This window comes from Nicotiana tabacum, chromosome 18, assembly GCF_000715075.1.
Source record: "Nicotiana tabacum cultivar K326 chromosome 18, ASM71507v2, whole genome shotgun sequence".
Classification (NCBI taxonomy): Eukaryota; Viridiplantae; Streptophyta; class Magnoliopsida; order Solanales; family Solanaceae; genus Nicotiana; species Nicotiana tabacum.
The window spans coordinates 19,536,162-19,558,545 of NC_134097.1; the positions used below are offsets into that span (position 1 = coordinate 19,536,162).

A 22,384-nucleotide genomic window follows, 5' to 3' on the forward strand; every position below is an offset into this window, starting at 1 on the left:
TTCATTCATATTTGGTAACTAAATAACACATTCACTGATTGTTGTCTTATCTTAATTGAAACTCTATAAAATTTGATTGAGAATGGCAGGGGTAGACATGTAGCTCAAGCCTCAAGTAGGAGACTAGTAAAGCTTTGATTTAGGTCCCCAAAAATTTTCAATAATGAATTTTGTGATTTTATTTCAAGTTAGACATTATTAAAGTTTGCAAAAAAAAAAAAAGTACAAAAACCTTGGGCAAAAGGTAACATAAATAAAGTTTCTTCCATCTCAAGTTGAATTAAATTACTTAAATGTTCATATTAATAAATCTTTTTTTATAACAATATCAAAGGTAACATATATAAAGTTTCTTCCATCTCTTCGATCTCATTCCTCGCTGAAAATTGTTGCTTGTAGCTGTGGGAGAAATCATCACTAGTATTCATTACTGGATCAGAGCATGCGGCGAACATCAAATCGGTTGGAGGAAGCGGCAAATTGACTAAGGTTACTACGACAGCGTGCCCTTGACATTTACGATGAGTCACCCAGGTTTTGCACTAATCGAGAGTTGATACCTCTTGTTCTTCGTTTAATATCTTTGTCTTCCCTTGTTAGTATTCAATTAGATTGCGTTAGTTTAAGCCCAATTCTTGATTGCCTATAATTATTTAGTGCATCTTCCTAGATATTTTTTTTGCTAGTAACTGCTTAGGGGTTTATGACTATAATTTGATTTCTTAGTAGTTGTTCTGCTGGCCTTCTTTTAGATATCTATTGTTATCACTAGTTTAATTCTTGCTTGTTAGTTTGTCTTATCTGTATGAATTTCTAGTGGTTAGAGTTATAAGTGTTAGAACTGCCTCCTTTAGTTTAATCCTTTGTCTGTTTTAGCAACAGTTCTAGCGTAATTTTTCGCAGATTATAGTGTCTGGGGTGAGTGATGGTGGAATAAGCTTATGTCCTCGGGTAGGGGTGAGGTGGGGAGGGGGGCAAAGGGGGAAAGGGAGTCTCTAGGCTGAGAGTGGGGTCCTGGAACATAGAAACTTTGAGAGAAAGTCTATAGAGTTAGTGAAGTTCCTCCAGGAAAGGAAAATCAACATAGCTTGTGTCCAGGAGACCAGATGGGAGGGTTCGAAGGCTCGAGATGCTGATAGGTTTAAATTGTGGGTCTCGGGATGTGAGAGGGTAAGAATAGAGTAGGTATCTTGGTTGATATGGAGCTAGTGATAGAAGTTAGGAGGGTGAACGACAGGCTAATGGCTATTAAGTTAGTTATGGGAGGGTCTACTTTAAGTGTGATTAGTTCTTATGCACCTCAAGTGGGTTTGGACGAGGAGATTAAGAGGCACTTCTGGTAAGAATTTGATAGGTTGGTATGTGGCATTCTGCTCAACAAAAAGTTATTCATAGGAGGTGGCTTCAATGGTCACACTGGGGAGACATCTGGGGGTATGACGGCGTGCATATCAGCTTTGTCTTTGGATTTAGGAACGGAGGAGGTACTTCGTTATTGGACTGTGCTAAAGCCTTTGATTTGGTGATTGCCACTTCGTGTTTTCCAAAAAGAGGGGAGCATTTGGTAACATTCCGGAGTTCATAGGCCAAGACTCAAATTGATTATCTACTCCTTCGGAAGTGCAATAGGAGTATGTACATGGATTGCAAGGTTATACCAAGCGAGAATCCCACGACTCAGTATAGATTATTGGTGATAGACTTAAAGATCGCGAGGAAGATGTTCGTGTATGGTCAACCCAGGATCAGGTGAGGTGTTTTGACTAGTGACAAAGCGCAGGAGTGGGGGGAGGGAGTTATTGGCTATAGGAGCATGGAAGAGCAGTTGGGACGCGAGCTGTATGTGGACCACGACAGCGGAGTGTATTAGAGTAGCTGCGAGAGAAGTGTTAGGGATCTCGAAGGGTTTCTCTGGCGGCCACAAAGGTGATTGGTCCTGGTCCTGCTCGAAGGGTTGCACTCCATGTATTCCATCCTGGTCCTGCTCAACTTGAAACCCTTAGACTCTAGGATCTGCCTCCAAATTTCCAGCCTCTCGTTAACACTACCCCGCGTCTCGTCAATTAAAACTATGTCATCAGCAAATAACATATACCATGTTACCTCACCTTGAATGTGTATCGTCAATGCGTCTATTTCCAAGGAAAATAGGAATGAACTAAGAGTCGATCCCTGATGCAACCCCATGATAACCGGAAAGTGTTTCGAGTCTCCTCCTGCTTCCCTAACCCGAGTCTTTGATTCATCATACATGTCCTTAATAATCCTAATGTAGGCTACTGAGACTCCTTTAACCTCCAAGCATCACTAGAGCATCTCTCTCGAGACTTTGTCATATGCTTTCTCTAAGTCAATGAACATCATGTGCAAGTCCTTCTTCATATTTGTATACCGCTCTACCAATATCCTCACAATGTGAATGGCTTTTATAGTCGAACGCCTCGGCATAAAACTGAACTGGTTCTCAAAAATGGACACACTGGTTCTCATCCTCGCTTCAACCACCCTTACCCAAACTTTCATAGTAAGGCTTAGAAGCGTAATCCCCCTATAATTATTGCAACTTTGTATATCGACCTTGTTTTTATACACATGAATTATCGTACTCCACTTCCATTCATCGGGCACCTTCTTCATCCTAAAAATAATGTTGAACAACCTAGTGAGCCACTCCAAACCTGCCATACCTGCATTCTTCCAAAATTCCACAGAAGTTCGTATTTTACCAACTTATCTCCTCTTAATACTTAATCCTTTGTATAATTTTATTGAGAAACTAAGGAATTTTGTTGATGTTTATTGGTATATTTCTGGTGTCAAGTGATTTAGGGATGATTGTGAAGAAACCACGTGAAAACAAGTCAAAAAGGAGCTAAAATGGAAAAATAAAGTCTGCCCAGTTTTTATGTTGTGCGATCGCATAATTCTTAATGCAATCGCATAAGCTTAAGCCTATGAAACAGTGCGAACGCGTATGAACACATACGAACGCATAAGGCAAAGTCCAGTCAGCAGCTGGTCAACATACATGTGCGAACATAGGGCAGCTTATGCGATCGCATACCTTAGGGAATTCATTCTCTGCGATCGCATATCTTTAGTGGCGAACGCACAGTGTACTTTCTGGTCAGGTGTTGTGCAGTTTTGACATTTCACGTTTTTATCCCCCAAACAATTTTTATACATGACCTAGCAGATATTTTCAGAATATTTGGCTTATTTTCAGTTCCAAACACTAGAGAGAACAAGGTGGGAAGCTAGGGTTTTGCACACACACACTTTGGTCTTGAAGATTTGAAGTTTGTGGTTGAGAATTTCTTACCCGTTTATGTTTATTTCTTCATTTCCTAGCTTTGTATTGTATATCTAAGTTTGTAGTATTTTATTCAACACTTGAATCTTGTTTATGAAAATATTCATATTTAAAGTGTGGATTAAATACCTTGACCCTCATTTTATATATTCTTCCTAGTGATAGGATTGAACTACTTGTAGCCATTCCGGGTGTGCTTAATCTCTTAATTGTTTTAGGGATAATTCAATTAGGAAGTCTCGTTAGTCTTTAGAAGAAGCTAATATAGAACTATTACCCGTGGCTAATTAACATAAACTCGCTCATACTTGTAAAATCATGAAATACATTGGATCGTTACTTGAGTGTAATTCCCGATGCATCCATCCTTGTAGCCATTGATCATTTTACTTGCTTTCTAGGTTAGTTTACATTTCCGCATTTAGGTATAAATATTTTCTAAAACCAATTCTAAGTATTTGGCATTGCATAACAAGTGATAATTCTCGTACATTCCTAATCGACTACATATTTTTCTCTCTGGAATTCGACCCCGACTCATAATTGGGTAAATTATATTGCATGCGACCGTGTCCATTTACTTTTTAGTAGTGGATTTGAACGTCATCATAGATCTACCCTTGTACATCTTACATATAGCCCCCTCGACCTCCTCTACTCTTATGCACCTACAATACCTGAAATCCAGGCGCATCTCGGAGTGCTCCAAGTCTCCTAGCACAATGTCCCTGTCACCCTCTTCGTTGAGGAGTTTATAGAAATATGCCTGCCATCTTCGTCTAATCTGAGCCTCCTCCATCAAAACCCTATCTTCCTCATCTTTGATACACTTAACTTGATCCAGATAACCGGTCTTCCTCTCTCTCACCTTGGCTAGAATGTATAGCTTCTTGTCCCCACCTTTGGCCTCAAGATCTTCATACAAACGTCTAAACGCTGCAGTCTTAGCCGCAGTAACCGCTAACTTTGCCTTCTTCTTAACCTTCTATACCCCTCCATGTTCACCAGTCACCTTTGTGACCGCCGGAGAAACCCTTCGAGCCCCCCTAACACTTCTCTCGCAGCTACTCTAATACACTCAGTTGTCGTGGTCCACATACAACTCGCATCCCTACTGCTCTTCTAGGCTCCCATAGCCAACAACTTCCCCCCCTCCCACTAGTCAAAACACTCCACCTGATCCTGGGTTGACCATACACGACCCTCTTCCTCCCCTTCCTCACGATCTCTAAGTCCATCACCAATAATCTATGTTGAGTCGTGAGATTCTCGCTTGGTATAACCTTGCAATCCATGCACAGACTCCTATCGCACTTCCGAAGGAGTAGATAATCAATTTGAGTCTTGGCCATCAAACTCTGAAATGTAACCAAGTGCTCCTCCCTTTTCGGAAAACATGAGTTGGCAATCACCAAATCAAAGGCTTTAGCACAATCCAATAACAAAATACCTCCTCCGTTCCTAACTTCAAAGCCAAAGCCGTCATGCACACTGTCATACCCCCTATATGTCGCCCCAATGTGACCATTGAAGTCACCTCCTATGAATAACTTTTTGGTGAGCGGAATGCCACGTACCAACCCGTCAAATTCTTCCCAGAAGCGCCTCTTAATCTCCTCGTCCAAACCCACTTGAGGCGCGTAAGCACTAATCACACTTAAAGTAGACCATCCCACAACTAGCTTAATACCCATTAGCATATCGTTCACCCTCATAACTTCTACCACTAGCTCCCTAAGATCCTTGTCAACTAAGATACCTACCCCATTCTTACCCCTCTTCACGTCCCGAGACCCACAATTTAAATCCATCAGCTTCTCGAGCCTTTGAACCCACCCATCTAGTCTCATGGACACAAGTTATGTTGATCATTCTCTTCTGGAGGATCTTCGCTAACTCTATAGACTTCCCCGTCAAAGTTCCTATGTTCCAGGACCCCACTCTCAGCCTAGAGACTCCCTTGATATTTCCTTTGTACAAAGTATACCCCACCCCACCCGAGAACATGACCTTATTCCACCATCACTTACCCCAGCCATTATAATCTACAGAAAATTACGCTAGAACTACCGCTAAAACAGACAAAGGATTAAACTAAAGGAGGCAGGTCTAACACTTACAACTCTAACCACTAGAAATGCGTACAAATAAGACAAATAGATAATCAAGAATTAAACAAGTGATAACAATATCTCTAATAAAAGGCCAACAGAACAGCTACTAAGAAATCAAATTACAGTCTAGAAATCCCAAAATAGTTATTAGCAAGAAAAATATCTAGGCAGATGCACTAAATAATTATAGGCAATCAAGAATTAGGCTTAGTGGGCGTTTGGACATAAGATTTGTAAAATTCAAAAATAGAGGGAAAAAATTTCAAGTGAAAATGGTATTTGAAATTTAAAGTTGTGTTTGGAAATGATTATAATTTTAGGTTTTTTTGAAGTTTTGTGAGTGATTTGAGTGAAAATTTTGAAAAACAACTTTTTGGAGTTTTTCAAATTTTCGAAAATTTCCAAAATGTATCTTCAAGTGAAAATTGAAAATTTTATGAACAAACGCTGATTTTGAAAAAAAAGTGTTTCTTTTTTGAAAAAAAAAAAGAAAAATTTCTTATGTCCAAAAGGGCTCTTAAACTAACGCAAACTAATTGGATACTAACAAGGGAGACAAAGATATTAAACGAAAAACAGAAGGTACCAACTCCTGATTAGTGCGAAACCTAGGTAAATCGTGGTAAATGTCAAGGTCATGCTACCGCATAACCTTAGTCAATTACTAATATATTACTATTTTCTAAAAATATATATATTTGTATATATAAAAAGTTTATCGAATTTTATGGATGCTTTTGACCCCTTTACCTATAGCATCGGTCCGCGTCTGTGGTCAAATATAATAAAACTTTCTCGGATAAGTGAAGTGAATTTTTTTTAATAAAAATTGCGGTAAGATTCGCCGCGAACAAAGACAAGACCTATGCATACAAATGAATTTATTCCACCGTACACAAGTCACAAGTGTCCGTCAATAATGTAGACAAACGTGCAAATTTTAGTATAATAGAATTTAACAATAATAAAAATAAAAAGGAATATAAAATGAGAGTAAGATCACATGGTAACAATATGTTTCTTAGTCATAATCAGATCTAACAAATCAAGCTAACATATATTTATAATTAAAAGTACTACATCAACTGGACTAAAAACTTGAGCCAAAAGCTTTATAAAGAAAAAAGGATAATATAAAATTGAATAGTACGTAACCCAAAAGTCACTGGAGTTAGAATTTGTGATATTGTTGTCCAAGCTTTGGATTTTTGATATCAGATGATTATATATAAAAAAATGTAGTTATGCAAAAAATCAACAAATCATAAAAAAATAAATAAGCATATGACTTATATATAAGTACTTACAAATGATATTAGTAAATACTTATTTACAGTTGATATTTATAGTTTTATACCAAATAAAATAATCATATCTTAAGCATCACAAGTTTAAAAAGTGAAAAGACATACTATATAATTATCATTTGACAATACTCAGTATTAATTAATTTTTATCTGTCGAAATTCACATGTAACCTAGTGTTAATGATAATTGCCCGATCATTAGTTAGCAGAGTTACGATGATAAGCGATAGGCACCCGATAAAACAATCAAGACATGCAAGTAGACCGAATACGATTCTACAAAATATTGACCGAATACATTACACGTTGGTGGTGTCGCCCTTGGACCCTGCTGAACGCGAAATACTGTGTACACCAGACTATCTTTTAGTATCGACCGAATATGATACTAAAAATATCGACCGAATACATCACACCCTTGGTGGTACAACCCTTTCCTAGACACTACATGAATGCGAGATACTTTGATTTGTGCACCGGACTACCTTTTAATGTCGATCAAACACGATACTAAAACGCAAGATGCTTTGTGCACCAGACTACCTTTTATTGTCGATCGAATACGATACTAAAAATGTCAACCGAACACAGCACACCCTTGGTGGTACAACCCTTTCCTAGACACTACATGAACGCGATATACTTTAATTTGTGCATCGGACTATCTTTTAGTGTCGATCGAATACAATACTAAAACGCAAGATGCTTTGTGCACCAGACTACCTTTTATTGTCGATCGAATACGATACTAAAAATGTCAACCGAACACATCACACCCTTGGTGGTGCAACCCTTTCCTAGACACTACATGAATGCGATATACTTTAATTTGTGCACCGGACTACCTTTTAGTGTCGATCGAACACGATACTTGTGTTTTAGTATCGTGTTCGATCGACACTAAAAGGTAGTCCGAATAAGATACTAAAATGTCAACCGAATACATCACACCTTTGGTGGTACAACCCTTTCCTGGATCCTGCATAAAAGCGAGATGCTTTTTACACCAGACTACTTATATATTATACGATACGAAAAATAATGTTAACCGAATACATCACACCCTTGGTGGTACAATCTTTTCCTAGATCTTCCATGAATGCGAGATGTTTTGTGCACCAGATTACCTTGTTGTATTGACCGGATACAACACTAATTTTTTTTTTTTTTTTGCACAACCTCCTTCGTGGTAGCTGCATATATATATAGTTAAAATAGACCAATAAGATCCAGAAATCTATAGTCAAACCATGTACATTATTTTATTCATGTTCAATATTTCCCATATGAACAGCGTGCCTCACTATTGTTTCTTGACTTATCAATTCTAAGTTCCACGAAAACGACCTTCACTAATTACTGCACAGTCCACCTTCTTATGCCGTCCAATCTCACCATTAAATCATAGCTCCATTTCACCAATATTCTTTTGTAGCCAATTCTCCTAAACAAATTCTTGAAAAATAGAAGAAACAAAAACATAATCCTCACTCTTCTCTCCTCAGCAATGGCTAATCAAGATGGAAATAACTCAAGCTTATTCTCTCCTTACAAAATGGGAAAGTTCAATCTTTCTCACAGGTTTGTTTCTTTAATCACATCTTAAAATAATCTTTATACATTTTTCTGAGCTTTTCTTAACAAGTTTCCAAAAGGCTATTTTCTTTATATAAATGGATCATATGATAAATCTCATCACAATAAAAAAAAAATTAATTTAACATGGGCTAGTTACCAATATTCTCCATAGGCCAGTTTCTGTATAACAACTTACTATAATTTACTGATTTGTCTAAGCTTTTCTAAATCAGAATCAAAAGGGTGTATTTATAATTCATATTTTTGGATCATGTAACAAATCTCAAGCTCTAAATGGACATTAACATCTTCAAATTTTAAGAACTGAAAATTTTCAATAAATTTTTTCTCAGCTTTTCTGATCAAGAATCCAAAAGGGTGTGTGTTTATAAATATTGATTATTTGACAAATCTATAACTTAAAATGGGGCAGAGTTATCTTTTACTTGTTGTTGGTGAGAGGTGGCAGGTGTCTTATGCACGCAAGCCGGTTCGGACTCCACGGTTAGGACTAAGAAAAAAAAAAGGCAAAATTTACAACTTTTACGTATTGAGATGATTGGATCACGTAAAATCTGATCTTGAATTTTTCATGGGAAAATGTGGGGGAAGATTTTTTTTTTTCTTGGACATATTTAGCCTTGATTGGGGATCATATTTATGTTTGGTTTGCCACGTGGCAGGGTAGTATTGGCTCCAATGACAAGGTGTAGAGCACTGAATAGTATTCCACAGCCAGCGCTGGCAGAGTATTATGCGCAGAGAGCAACCGACGGTGGATTTCTCATCACTGAAGGCACTATGATTTCTCCAACTTCAGCTGGGTATGTTCGTAAATTTGGTTATATTTCAGGGTCTTTTTGGTAAATAATACTTGGGGGTATTCAATTATTGATGCTCTTGGTCCCCATTGGACTATTTGAAAACTACTATTAAGCCAGTAACTTATTGACACGTGTAAATGTACCACTCTTGAAATATCGGAAATAAATAGAAGAAACTCCGGTTTGCATGATATATATATATATAGAGGACGGCGTGCCACTTCGAAAGAATTATTAATGTAATGTCAGAAGAAGAGAAGGCCAGGGTTCGAGCCGTAAAAACAGTCTTTTGCAAAATGCAGGATAAAGTTGCGTATATCACTCACACAAAGTATATGTATTGCCTTTTAGAGGAGCTTTGTATATACATTCTTGAGTCATGTTGGTCGCCCGAGGTTTAGGATTAAGGCTTGTGATTCTTTTTAGTTTTATTTTCCCAATTACTAAAGTTAAGTGGGGATGGGAGACATGAGAACCGAACCAACACATATTATATTCTATAGTAAAAAAAAAGAATTTCGCTTCTCAAATAATAATAATAATTTTGTTCTTTTTGAGATGGGAGAGTATTTTAAGGTTATATTTACTTTTGCAACTTCAAAAGTTGCCAAAAAGAATTAAACATTGGTTAAATAAAGCATTAAATGCTTGTATCAAAATTATGGGACTTTCCATACATTACCTTATGGGCCCCACATTGCACTATGAGAAAAGTACTGTTAAGGACGAGTCACATCATGCCACGTGTATATTTTACCTCTATAATTTGTAATGTCAGCTCATAGTATATCTTACCATAATCTATTTTGCCATTATAATTTAGTTGTTGGAAGTTGTGATTTTTAGGCTCATACATTACTATTATCATCAATTGAACTTGAGTGAAGCTTGCTTTGCTAGATACTTTAGGAAAACAAATTCTACATTTTTAGAGATTACACAAAGGTTTAATTTATACACACATTGTTACTGTAACGAAATTTTTACGCTATCAGATAATTCAAAAGATATTTACACATAAACATCTTTGAAGTATGAGATTGAATTGGACCTTTAGGATTCAAAATCTAATGAAGTTGAGTAACATATTAAGCTTTGATATCTCCTTTCAGACAGTATAAATCATGTCAGACTTTCACATGGAAATACCTTGAATTGGAGAAGAACAAAAGGAATAAAAAGGAAAATATCAAAGTTTTTTTTGGTAATAAATATCAAAGTTATAAAGTTAGTAAATAGTACTCCATCATTTCAATTTATGTGACGTGGTTTGACTCTGTACAGAATGCAAGAAAGAAATAAAAAAATATTAAAACTTGTGATCTTAAACAAATTTTAATATTTTCGTGACTAACTTTTTAAACTTAAAGTCTCAAACATATCTTATCATTTATGTGGTTATAAAAGCTTCTCATTAAAAGTACAAGTTCAAGTTAAATTATTTTTTAAATATAAAAATATGTCAATCTTTTTGGAACAGAATAATAAGAAAATAATGTCACACAAACTATAACGAAGGAACTATAAAAATGTGAGATCCACCCTTTTTGCTCATATATTATGTGGTGTTTCAGGTTTCCACATGTGCCAGGGATTTTCACACAGGAGCAAGAAGAGGCATGGAAAAAAATTGTTGATGTAGTACATTCAAAAGGTGCTGTAATTTTTTGTCAGTTGTGGCATGTTGGTCGCGCATCTCATGAAGGTAATAAAACTGACTCGAACACCACGGTCATTATAAAAAAATGGTCAACGTGGTTATATTTACACCAAAGAAGATCAAGAGTGCCAATATTGTTTAGACAATCTTCTTTTTCTACTAGAGTTGTTGGCCACTACATTAGCTGTACTAATTGCTGGGGGCAAGGATGCATTGCTAAATTTTAATAGTTTTTTGGCAACACTGGATGTTCTTTCATTATATGTTCATTTCTTGGGACAGTTCATGCATTTAATTTTTTATAATCGAGAAATATTCGATGAAGGAGAATGGTCAAGTCGTCTCCAAGTGACCTATAGGTCAAAGGTTCGAGTCGTGGAATCAGACACTGATGCATTCTTACATTAGGGTAGACTACCTACATGACACCCCTTGGGGTGCAGCGGTTCCACTTGCGTGCCTTGCGTGAATGCGGGATGCTTCGCGCACAATGCTGCCCTTCTAACCAAGAAATATAGGAGAGTCAACTGCACACAAAGGCGGAACTATATTATAAAATGAGGGGTCATCGGCATCCATAAAGTTTGGCAAAAAATTTATATATACATGCATATGTCTTTAAAAAATAAGATTGTTTAGTAGTGGCACCTTATATACAAAGCAAATTTTGGCTGAATGTAAAAGAGCTCCCGCTACATCTAAATTGTGGCTCCGCCTCTGACCATACAGGATTCTGAAACTCGATAGATAATGGACCTGCCCCTCTACCTTTCATGTGACAATTAATATATAGAAGTTGAATAGTTTCAAATTGTTAGTTGTCTAACCAAGCTTGTATATATATATCTATTCATTAGTGTATCAACCTGATGGAGGTGCACCAATATCTTCAACTGAGAAGCCAATATCAAAGAGATGGAGAATACTAATGCCAGATGGAACTCATGCTATTTATCCAAAACCAAGAGCTCTAGGAATCAATGAAATCTCACAAGTAGTTGAAGATTATCGCAAGGCAGCCTTAAATGCTATTGAAGCAGGTTAGTTCTAAGTACATCTCAGTTTGAATATCTATTGCTTCTTTGTTATATCATTCTGTACAAGATTGGACCAGCCAAGCCAGGGGCGAATTAAGTGTTTCGGCACCTGGTTCAGCCGATCCCAGTATTTTTGACGTAAAGCATAAATTTTATGTAAAAACTCCCCAAAATTTCAAGAATTCATAATTTTAAAAGTACATTGAGTTCAGTGGTAAGAACCTTAAAGGTCGAACAGATAAACTTAAAATCCTGGATAATTATGTACAGGTTTTGATGGTATCGAAATCCATGGAGCTCACGGTTACTTGATTGACCAATTCTTGAAAGATGGGATCAACGACCGGACAGATGAATATGGTGGATCGCTAGGCAACCGTTGCAAATTCATAATGCAGGTGGTTGAAGCAGTCGTTACAGCAATAGGTGCTGATCGCGTAGGTGTAAGGATGTCACCAGCAATAGATCATCTCGACGCCATGGACTCAAATCCACTCAGCCTAGGCTTAGCAGTTGTTGAAAGACTAAACAAACTCCAACTTCAATTTGGTTCCAAACTTGCCTATCTTCATGTGACTCAGCCACGATACGTTGCCTATGGGCAAACTGAAGCAGGTAGGCTTGGAAGTGAAGAGGAGGAAGCGCGTCTAATGAGGACACTGAGAGACGCGTATCAGGGGACGTTTATTTGTAGTGGCGGATATACTCGGGAGCTAGGAATCGAGGCTGTGGCACAGGGTGACGCTGATCTCGTGTCATATGGTCGCCTTTTCATTTCTAATCCTGATTTGGTTATGAGGCTCAAGCTTAATGCACCTCTAACTAAGTATAATAGGAAGACATTCTATACTCAAGATCCAATTGTAGGGTACACAGATTACCCTTTTCTTCAAGGGAATGGAAACAGCGTACCCTCGTCGCGTCTGTGAGAAGAATAATTGGATTTTGTATGAACTGTGAATGCTTGATTTTGTTGGGCAGTTTATTAAGTAAACAAGGTATTATTGAGTTGTATATGCATCTATTTTGAGGTTGTGATGAAGCTGATTTTATGGAGAAAATTGTACTATTAATATAAAAGGTTTGATCAGCTAGATATGCTCTAAAATTACTGTTCTTAATGTTAAGCATAGGAGTAACTTTACCTTCTGTTTTTTCCTTCAAAGTTTATTTATTCCGCCTTCCATGCCTAGGTTGAACTCGTTAACCTAATGCTATGAAAAGATCATACACAAACAGCGTACAGAAGTTAAACTCATACCTATTCGAGGACGATGAATTCTTCTGGTGGAGGTGGTTTGTTAGTCCCTCAAACAAGCCGCTAGCAATGTGGCACGACTGTGGCAAGGACTTGGCATGTTGCAGCGAGTGTGACACGTAGTTAAGACGCTAACCCAAGATTGTGTAAGATAGTTTGTTATTGGCAAGTTGGAAGTGGGATTCTTCCCACTACGGAAGAAAGAAGTTCCGTGCCTGTCATGTGAAACACTCCCGGGACCGACCTTACTCGTACCGTGCTTGTTAGCCTCGGAATTGATCATTATGAAATAGCACATAACAGGCACGGGATTGTCTCAACAGGCACGAGACTGACTCAACAGGCACGAGATTAACTCAACAGGCACGAGATCCTAGAGTTAATTATTTATTTGAATTTTAAATTCAAAATTCGAATAAATAGTCGTGTTTGTTTGTGAAACAAGACATCTTTTCTGAAAGGGTCTATTGGTTGCCTATAAATACACAAGAATTCCAACGAAGTGGATATAGAAAATCACAAGTGTTACTGCAGGCTTTGTTGTATCCTGAAGAGAATCGTTTTGTATTTTCCCTAAATTAGTATACAGGCGATAACTCTTTAAGGACAGTCGATTTTCACGCCTCAAAGCCAGTTTTGATTATTATTTTTCTAACAATCTTAAAGAGTTATTCTGCTATGGAGAAATTGATGTCTGTTGTTGAGAATCCGAAGGAGTTCATCAAACTTGATCGCTTTGATGGAACGAACTTTACCCGTTGGAGAGACAAGATGATATTCTTGTTGTCCGCTCTCAATATCTACTATGTTCTTGATTCTGCCTTGCCTCTGATGCCTGAGCCCACAGCAGAAGATTCTGACGTAGTCAAGGAAGAAAGGAAGAAACGAGAACATGATGAACTGTTGTGTCGCGGCCATATTCTGAATACTTTGACAGATCGACTCTATGATCTTTACTGCAATCTGAAGTCGCCAAGAGAGATTTGGACTGCTCTACAAACTGCATACCAGAATGAAAAACGAGGTATTGACAAATTCCTGGCTCTGCAGTACTTTGAATTTAAAATATTTGATACTAGGCCTATAATGGATCAGATTCATGAACTGCAAATCTTAGTATCAAAACTAAGTGATCTTGAAGTTAAAATTCCTGATGCACTTCAAATAGGTGCTATTCTTTCGAAATTGCCTTCCTCTTGGAATGACTATAGAAAGAAAATCCTACATTCTATGGATAAAATGACTGTGGAACAATTTCGTACTCACATTCAAATTGAAAGTGAGACTCGTGCTCGTGATGTTATTAGTCAGCCTTCGAGTTCCGCAGTCAATTTTGTCAGTCAGAATGATTCAGGAAGTGGGAACAAACATCTGAAAGTTTCTAAAAAGTCTTCTTTTAAAAAGAGAAAGAACTTTAGTTGTCATCATTGTGGAAAGAAAGGCCATATGATTCGGGACTGCAGATATAGAAAGGCAGGAATAAATTTCAATGCAGGCAAAACCGAAAAGTCTAAAAAGATTAAAAAATCTGGAAATTCTGAAAAGGCAAACTTAGTGGAAAATTCTGCCCAGGGACTCGTTGCCATGGTTTCCGCAATGCAAATTAGTATGGTCACAGAGTTGAATGTGGCTACCGCTGCTACAAATACTCAAGACTGGTGGCTAGATTCGGGTGCTACTATTCATGTCTGTTATGACAAGAAGATGTTCAAGACATATGCAGAAGTGCAGGATTCTGAACAAGTCTTGATGGGAAACCATGTTGCGGCAGATGTTGCTGGAAAAGGAAGTATTGAGATTAACTTCACATCTGGCCAGAAGTTGACATTACTGAATGTATATCATGTTCCTGATATGAAGAAAAACTTAATGTCCGTTGCTTTGCTGTCAAAGAAAGGCTTCAAGATGGTTATTGAGTCTGATCATGTAATAGTGTCTAAGAATGGTGTTTTTGTTGGAAAAGGCTATAACTGTAACGGCATGTTCAAATTGAGTATTAATGAAATAAATTATGTTTCTGCTTACATCGTTGAGTCTGATTCTTGTTTATGGCATGCTAGACTAGGACATTTAAATTTTGGCTCCTTGAATTATATGTCCAAAAATGGTTATATCTCATGTAAAACTCAACATATAAAATGTGAAATTTGCATACAAGCAAAGATGACAAAGAAACCATTTCGTAAAGTTGAAAGATCCACAGAACTATTAGATTTAATACATTCAGACTTGTGTGAATTAAATGGAGAATTAACTAGAGGAGGCAAAAGATATTTTATTACTTTTATAGACGACTTCTCTAGATTTACATATGTTTACCTACTTAGAACTAAGGACGAAGCTTTTCAAAAGTTTAAAGAATACAAGTCTGTTGTGAAAAATCAAAGGAGTAGGAAAATTAAAATTATTCGAAGTGATAGAGGCGGAGAATATTTTCCTAAAGAATTTAATAAGTTCTGTGAAGAGCATGGCCTAATACATCAAATGAGTGCCCCTTATACTCCTCAACAAAATGGGTTAGCGGAAAGGAAAAATAGAACTTTGGTGGATATGGTTAATGCTATGTTACTTAATGCACATTTGCCACATAATTTATGGGGTGAAGCACTACTAACTGCATGTTATATTTTAAATAGAGTGCCTTCAAAGAGTATGCATATTTCGCCTTATGAGCTTTGGAATGGTAGAAAACCAAATTTAAATTATTTTAAAGTGTGGGGGTGTATATCCTATTATAGAGTACCTGACCATCAAAGAACAAAATTGGGTCCTAGAGGAATTAAAAGTATTTTTGTAGGATATGCACAACACTCCAAAGCTTATAGACTGCTAGATCTAGAATCTAATGTCATTATAGAATCTATACATGTTGAATTTATTGAAAATAGATTTATAAATGACAATGTTGATGAAATGACTGAAATAAATGGAAAACGTATCAATGCTAATAAATTGTCGCTTTCTGAAATTATTAAAACTAAGGAAAGAAGTGACGATATGCAAATAGAACCAAGGAAAAGCCAAAGAATAAGAAAAGAAAAACATCTTGGTTCTGATTTTATTTCTTCACAATTTATAGTATTTCTTGTTGAAGGAGATAGGACAAACGTTTGTAATCAAATTTCTATTATATTAAATGTTGAAGAAGACCCAAAGACGTTTCAAGAAGCAATGTCTTCTAGAGACGCTGCCTTTTGGAAAGAGGCCATTAATGATGAAATGGACTCAATTATATCCAACAACACTTGGGTTTTGGTTGATCTTCCTCTTGGATCAAAACCTATAGGTTGTAAGTGGGTCTTTAGGAGAAAGTACAATACAGATGGTTCTGTCCAAACCTTCAAAGCAAGATTAGTTGCAAAAGGTTTCACTCAAAAGGAAGGCATAGACTATTTTGATACATATGCTCTTGTTGCAAGAATAACATCCATTAGAGTCCTTTTATCCTTGGCCTCTATCTATGATCTTTACGTACATCAAATGGATGTTAAAACAGCCTTTTTAAATGGGAACCTTAGTGAAGAAATATATATGCAACAACCTGAAGGATTTGTTCTTCCGGAAAACGAGAAGAAAGTTTGTAAATTGATAAAGTCTCTTTATGGTCTTAAACAAGCGCCTAAACAGTGGCATGAAAGATTTGATAGTGTAATACTATCAACCGGATTCGTACATAATAATGCAGACAAGTGCATTTACTCTAAATTTACAAAAGAATATGGAGTAATAATTTGTTTATATGTCGATGACATGCTGATTTTTGGTACGAATCTACAAGGAATTACCGAGACCAAGAAGTATCTAACCTCAGTTTTTAAAATGAAAGATTTAAATGAAGTTGATACTATTTTGGGAATCAAGGTCAAAAGAGATAACAAGCAAGTGACTTTGTCACAAGCACATTATATAGATAAAATCCTTACTAAATTCAGTCATTTAGGAATAAAGGGGTATAATACTCCTTATGATTCTAGTGTTAAGCTAACTGCAAATACTGGAAGAGCAGTAGCACAGTTGGAGTATGCAAGTGCGATAGGTAGTATGATGTATGCAATGCATTGCACTAGACCCGACATTGCATTTGTTGTTTGTAAACTTTCAAGGTTTACCAGTAATCCAGGTAATGATCATTGGAAAGCAATAAGTAGAGTACTTGGATATTTAAAATATACAAAGCACTTAGGCATTTGCTATAATGGTTTTCCTAATGTATTAGAGGGATATTCTGATGCAAGTTGGATTACAAGTGTTAATGATAATAAATCCACATCAGGATGGATATTTACTCTAGGCGGTGGAGCCATTAGTTGGGCATCCAAGAAACAAACATGTATTTCTCATTCTACTATGGAATCTGAATTTATTGCATTAGCAGCTGCTGGAAAAGAAGCAGAATGACTGAGGAATATGTTATTTGATATAAAGTTGTGGCCACGACCTATGCCAGCCATTTCCATATTCTGTGATAGTGAGACTACAATGTGTGTTGCTCACAATAAAATATATAATGGGAAATCGAGACATATAAGCTTGAGACATGCTTATATAAGAGAATTAATTACAAATGGAGCTATAACTATAATATATGTGAGATCAAATAAGAATTTGGCTGATCCACTTACGAAGCCATTAGGTAGAGATGTAGTACAACAAACTTGTGGAGAGATGGGGCTGAGACCCTTAAATTAAATACAAGGAATAGGAACCCCACTTTGAGTTAGTATACACTCTAACAATATAAGTTCAATAGGTAATAACAAGTTACTTGTATTGTTTAAGCACTGATCTCCTCTTTAGGAGCCCTAATTCTAATGTACTACTTACTGTTATATGAGGAGTTAAGGAGTTGTTAAATTCTTGTTATAACAGGGGCATAAAGACAAACTCCAAAGTGCATACTGTTACATGAAGAGGTTGATTAATCTTAATGGAATTATTAATGTCTGGAGTAATAGGGACATATTAACTAATTCCACCTATATGAATATTGAAGTGGTGCCGCTTCTAGCAAGATTTAAAGGGTTGATCTTGTAAATATTCATGAATTCGGGATGAGCACATGACCGCAAACGTGCTAAAGCGAATACTGGATTTTCTAAGCTACTAGATAATGCTGTGTGTGTGGTATTTTCGGTTTTGGCACAAGGAGTTGTGGTTCAAATCTTAAGATACCATTAACTTCGTCAAAACTTTAATATACTTACACTAAAGGAAAGTTCAAATCTGTAAAAGATACTTTCAATTATTCACAAGTGTTATGAAGCGAAATAACAAACTAGTGGGGGATTGTAAGATAGTTTGTTATTGGCAAGTTGGAAGTGGGATTCTTCCCACAACGGAAGAAAGAAGTTCTGTGCCTGTCATGTGAAACACTCCCGGGACCGACCTTACTCGTACCGTGCCTGTTAGACTCGGAACTGATCATTATGAAATAGCACATAACAGGCACAGGATTGTCTCAACAGGCACGAGACTGACTCAACAGGCACGGGATTGTCTCAACAGGCACGAGACTGACTCAACAGGCACGAGATTGTCTCAACAGGCACGAGACTGTCTCAACAGGCACGAGACTAACTCAACAGGCACGAGATTAACTCAACAGGCACGAGATCCTAGAGTTAATTATTTATTTGAATTTTAAATTCAAAATTCGAATAAATAGTCGTGTTTGTTTGTGAAACAAGACATCTTTTCTGAAAGGGTCTATTGGTTGCCTATAAATACACAAGAATTCCAACGAAGTGGATATAGAAAATCACAAGTGTTACTGCAGGCTTTGTTGTATCCTGAAGAGAATCGTTTTGTATTTTCCCTAAATTAGTATACAGGCGATAACTCTTTAAGGACAGTCGATTTTCACGCCTCAAAGCCAGTTTTGATTATTATTTTTCTAACAATCTTAAAGAGTTATTCTGCTATGGAGAAATTGATGTCTGTTGTTGAGAATCCGAAGGAGTTCATCAAACTTGATCGCTTTGATAGAATGAACTTTACCCGTTGGAGAGACAAGATGATATTCTTGTTGCCTGCTCTCAATATCTACTATGTTCTTGATTCTGCCTTGCCTCTGATGCCTGAGACCACAGCAGAAGATTCTGACGATGAAACAGAATATTTTCCCTTACTGATACCATAGATTTTGAATCTGAAATTGATTGACTGATGCAGTTTGGAGAAAACTATGGATTGTTGGTGGGATCGATGTAACAAGATGTCATGCAGAAGCGAAAAATAAATCAAACGACAAACGAAAAATACACCAAAAGAGTTGATTAATTGACTTACATACAGATGGTGATAAAGAAAAAATCTACTATAAAAAGATATATAAAATATCGAGAGAAACAATTCTTCCCTTAAACAAGATTCTTAATGACTACATTGTGGATGATATAAAGCGAAAAAAATAATTATCAATTTATAGAAGTCCAAAATATTTTTCGAGCGGCAAAGTATTGCTAAATTAGCGTATATAATGATGGAAGAACGCAACTTTTCTCTTAATGATCAAACAGAGGAGTAATAATGCTTATATTTTACCGACTCAACAACGTCAATTGAATTTGATAGCCATACAAAGAAAAATTGTTTAAGAACAAAACTTTCAACCTAAAAATAATTAAAAACAATACTATTGCATAAAATAACAACAAACTAAACTTAATTATAAGAAAACATGACTAACAAAAATGGTTCCACCAAAAGCAATATTAAACTATTCTAATCAAAGAGACTAAAATTAAAATCTTCTTCATCAGACTCTTCCTTCACCTCAACTTTCTTTTCCTCTTTTTTCTCTTCAACTTGAGCAACATTATTTTCAGCACCATTGACAACAGAAGAAGCAGCACCACATCCAAAAGCCATAGAAGTAGAAGCCAATTGTTGTTTGCCAGCAGCAATTAATTCAGTAATATCTTTGCCTTTGACTTGTGATAACAATAATTCGATTTTCGCCTCATCAATCTCAGCTCCAACAGGCAACAGAATTCAAGATTTTCCTTAAATCATCAGCTGAAGGATTAGTGTTGCCACCCAATTGTGCCAATAAATAGGCTGCGATCACCTTCATATTTAGTTAAGTTTCAAGATTCTTGAAAATAGAGAATACCTTGTTTTGTTCTAAAGAATACGAGAGACTGATTTTTGTTTAATGAGGAATATGTCTCCTATTAAAGGGTATATATAGGCACCATGTTGGGATTGTAGGAAATCCAATCCAAATTAGGACAGGTATAGGAATACGTAATTAAGACCATATTTCAGTTGGATTCTGGTACATAATTCCTAGTACTAATGGGATTGGGAAAGAGAGTAAAAGAAAAAGATTTAACTTGTATATACTACAGTCCAATAGTTTTCTTCCGTTTTAGCATATATTTTAAGTTAATTACCAATTTTACTGTAATAAGTGTTTCAAATAAGCAAACATTTAATTAATAAATAAATTTTAGTTGATTCTAAAGTCCTAAATATTAGAAAAATTATTAAATATCTATTTTGTCTAGTATGAACGTTATTTTTAAAGGCAGACTGGGACGGTCACGAGAGAATTCTTCAAAAAACTTTTTTTTTCAGTTAGAGTGAAGCCAAAACAAGGTGAAATACATCTTTAAAATTTTTAATTTCAAATATTTCTATTTATTTCCATTTACCATTCTCAATTCTTTCAGTTTTATAAATAATAAAGGATATCGATTATTACTTATCTAGTAAATTGAGATCTTAGTTCTCTCCTTTAAATGATTGTGATTACCCAAAAGGTCATCTCGTATTTTAAAACCTAATTCGGGGTTCCGAGGCCTTCAAAATTCCATTTTCTTTTTTCTCGATTTGCGTGAGCAGTTCGGGCGCGTTTCCGAAAAGCCTTTATATGAAAATTTGAGAAAATACTAAGTTTTGCCTTTAAAATTGATTTAAGCTGACTTCGGTCAACATTTTGAGTAAACGGACCCGGACCCGTGCTTTGACGGTCCCGGAGGGTCCGTAATAAAATATGGGACTTGGGCATATGCCCAGAATCGAATTCCGAGTCCCTAGCCCGAGGAATGAATTGTTGAAGAAATTTGTTAAACTGAAAATATAATAGTTTTTAGAAAATGAATAATGCTTGAGCTTATTGGTATCAGGCCCGTATTTTGGTTCCGGAGCCCGGTACAGGTTTAATATCGTATTTCAGTCATGTCTGTGAAATTTGGTAAGAAACGGGACTGATTGGACGTGATTCGGATCCTCAATTGTGAAAATAGAAACTTTAAGTGTTCTTGAGAATTTCATTGATTTTGATGCTAAATCCGTAGTTTTGGGTGTTATTTTAGTGATTTGTTCACCCGAACAAGTTCATATGATGTGTTAAGACTGGTGTGCATGTTTGGTTTGGAGCCCCGAGGGCTCAGGTGAGTTTTGAATAGGCTACGGGATGTCTAGGCTTAGAAAAGACCTTATGTAGGATAGTTGCAGGTCTCTGAACCTAGGAGCGCGGCCGCGCTGGAAACTTCGCGGACCGCGGTGAGATTTCATGATCGCGGTGGAGGGCTTCGCGGACCGCGGTGGGTAAGGCCAAATTTTCTCCGGTCGCGCCCATTAATTCGCGGACCGCGGTGAGGTTCGTGGGCGCACCCAATATTTCGCGGCCTTCGTAATAGGGATCAGAGAGGGCTATATAAATCGGACTTTTCATTCATTTTTCAATTTTTCAAAACCCTAAACCATAAGAGGCGATTTTTCAAATACTTTTTCTTCCCCAAATCATAAGTAACTGATTTTAAACTCATTTCTTTCACTTTTTAACTTCTTTTTACAAGATTTCATCCTAGAATCTAGGGTTTTCATCGTGGAATTGGGAATTGTTGGATAGAACTTATAAATTTTGAAGTTTGCGGATTTAGACCTCAAATTGAGGTCGAATTCCAAAACCAATTGTATATCCGGGCTCAGAGGTGAATGGATAATCGAATTTTGGTCTGAATTTCGGGTTTGGACCAAGCGGGCTCGGGTGTTGACTTTTGTTGACTTTTTCAAAAATGACTTAAATTGAATTCCTTGCTATCATGGGTAGTTCCTAAGGCTTAAATTTAATCTTTTGGTTGGTAATTTGCTAGATTCTATTGATTCGGAGGCTTGTGTGAAAGGAAAAGTTGTGATTGAGCTTTGAGATCGGCTGTGGAATCGAGGTAAGTGTTGTGGCTAACCTTAGCTTGAGGGAGTAGGTATTGTTGCCTTATTTGCTACATGTTTAGTTGTTGAGTACGATGTATAGGTGAGGTGATGAGTATCTATACGTTGTTGTC

General features: G+C 36.6%; 1 protein-coding gene and 1 pseudogene across 1 annotated transcript; one reads left to right on the plus strand and one right to left on the minus strand.

Moving 5' to 3' along the window:
• The first annotated feature begins 8,241 nt into the window (after window positions 1-8,241).
• On the plus strand, window positions 8,242-12,762 carry LOC107782790 (12-oxophytodienoate reductase 3-like). The gene is given in 5 exon segments (NM_001325344.1): window positions 8,242-8,315; window positions 8,996-9,136; window positions 10,711-10,841; window positions 11,654-11,836; window positions 12,104-12,762. Coding segments are annotated over 5 exon segments (1,188 nt in total).
• A 6,857-nt stretch (window positions 12,763-19,619) lies between these two features.
• Window positions 19,620-20,432, minus strand: LOC142172382 (large ribosomal subunit protein P2-like; annotated as a pseudogene).
• Between the last annotated feature and the right edge of the window lie 1,952 nt (window positions 20,433-22,384).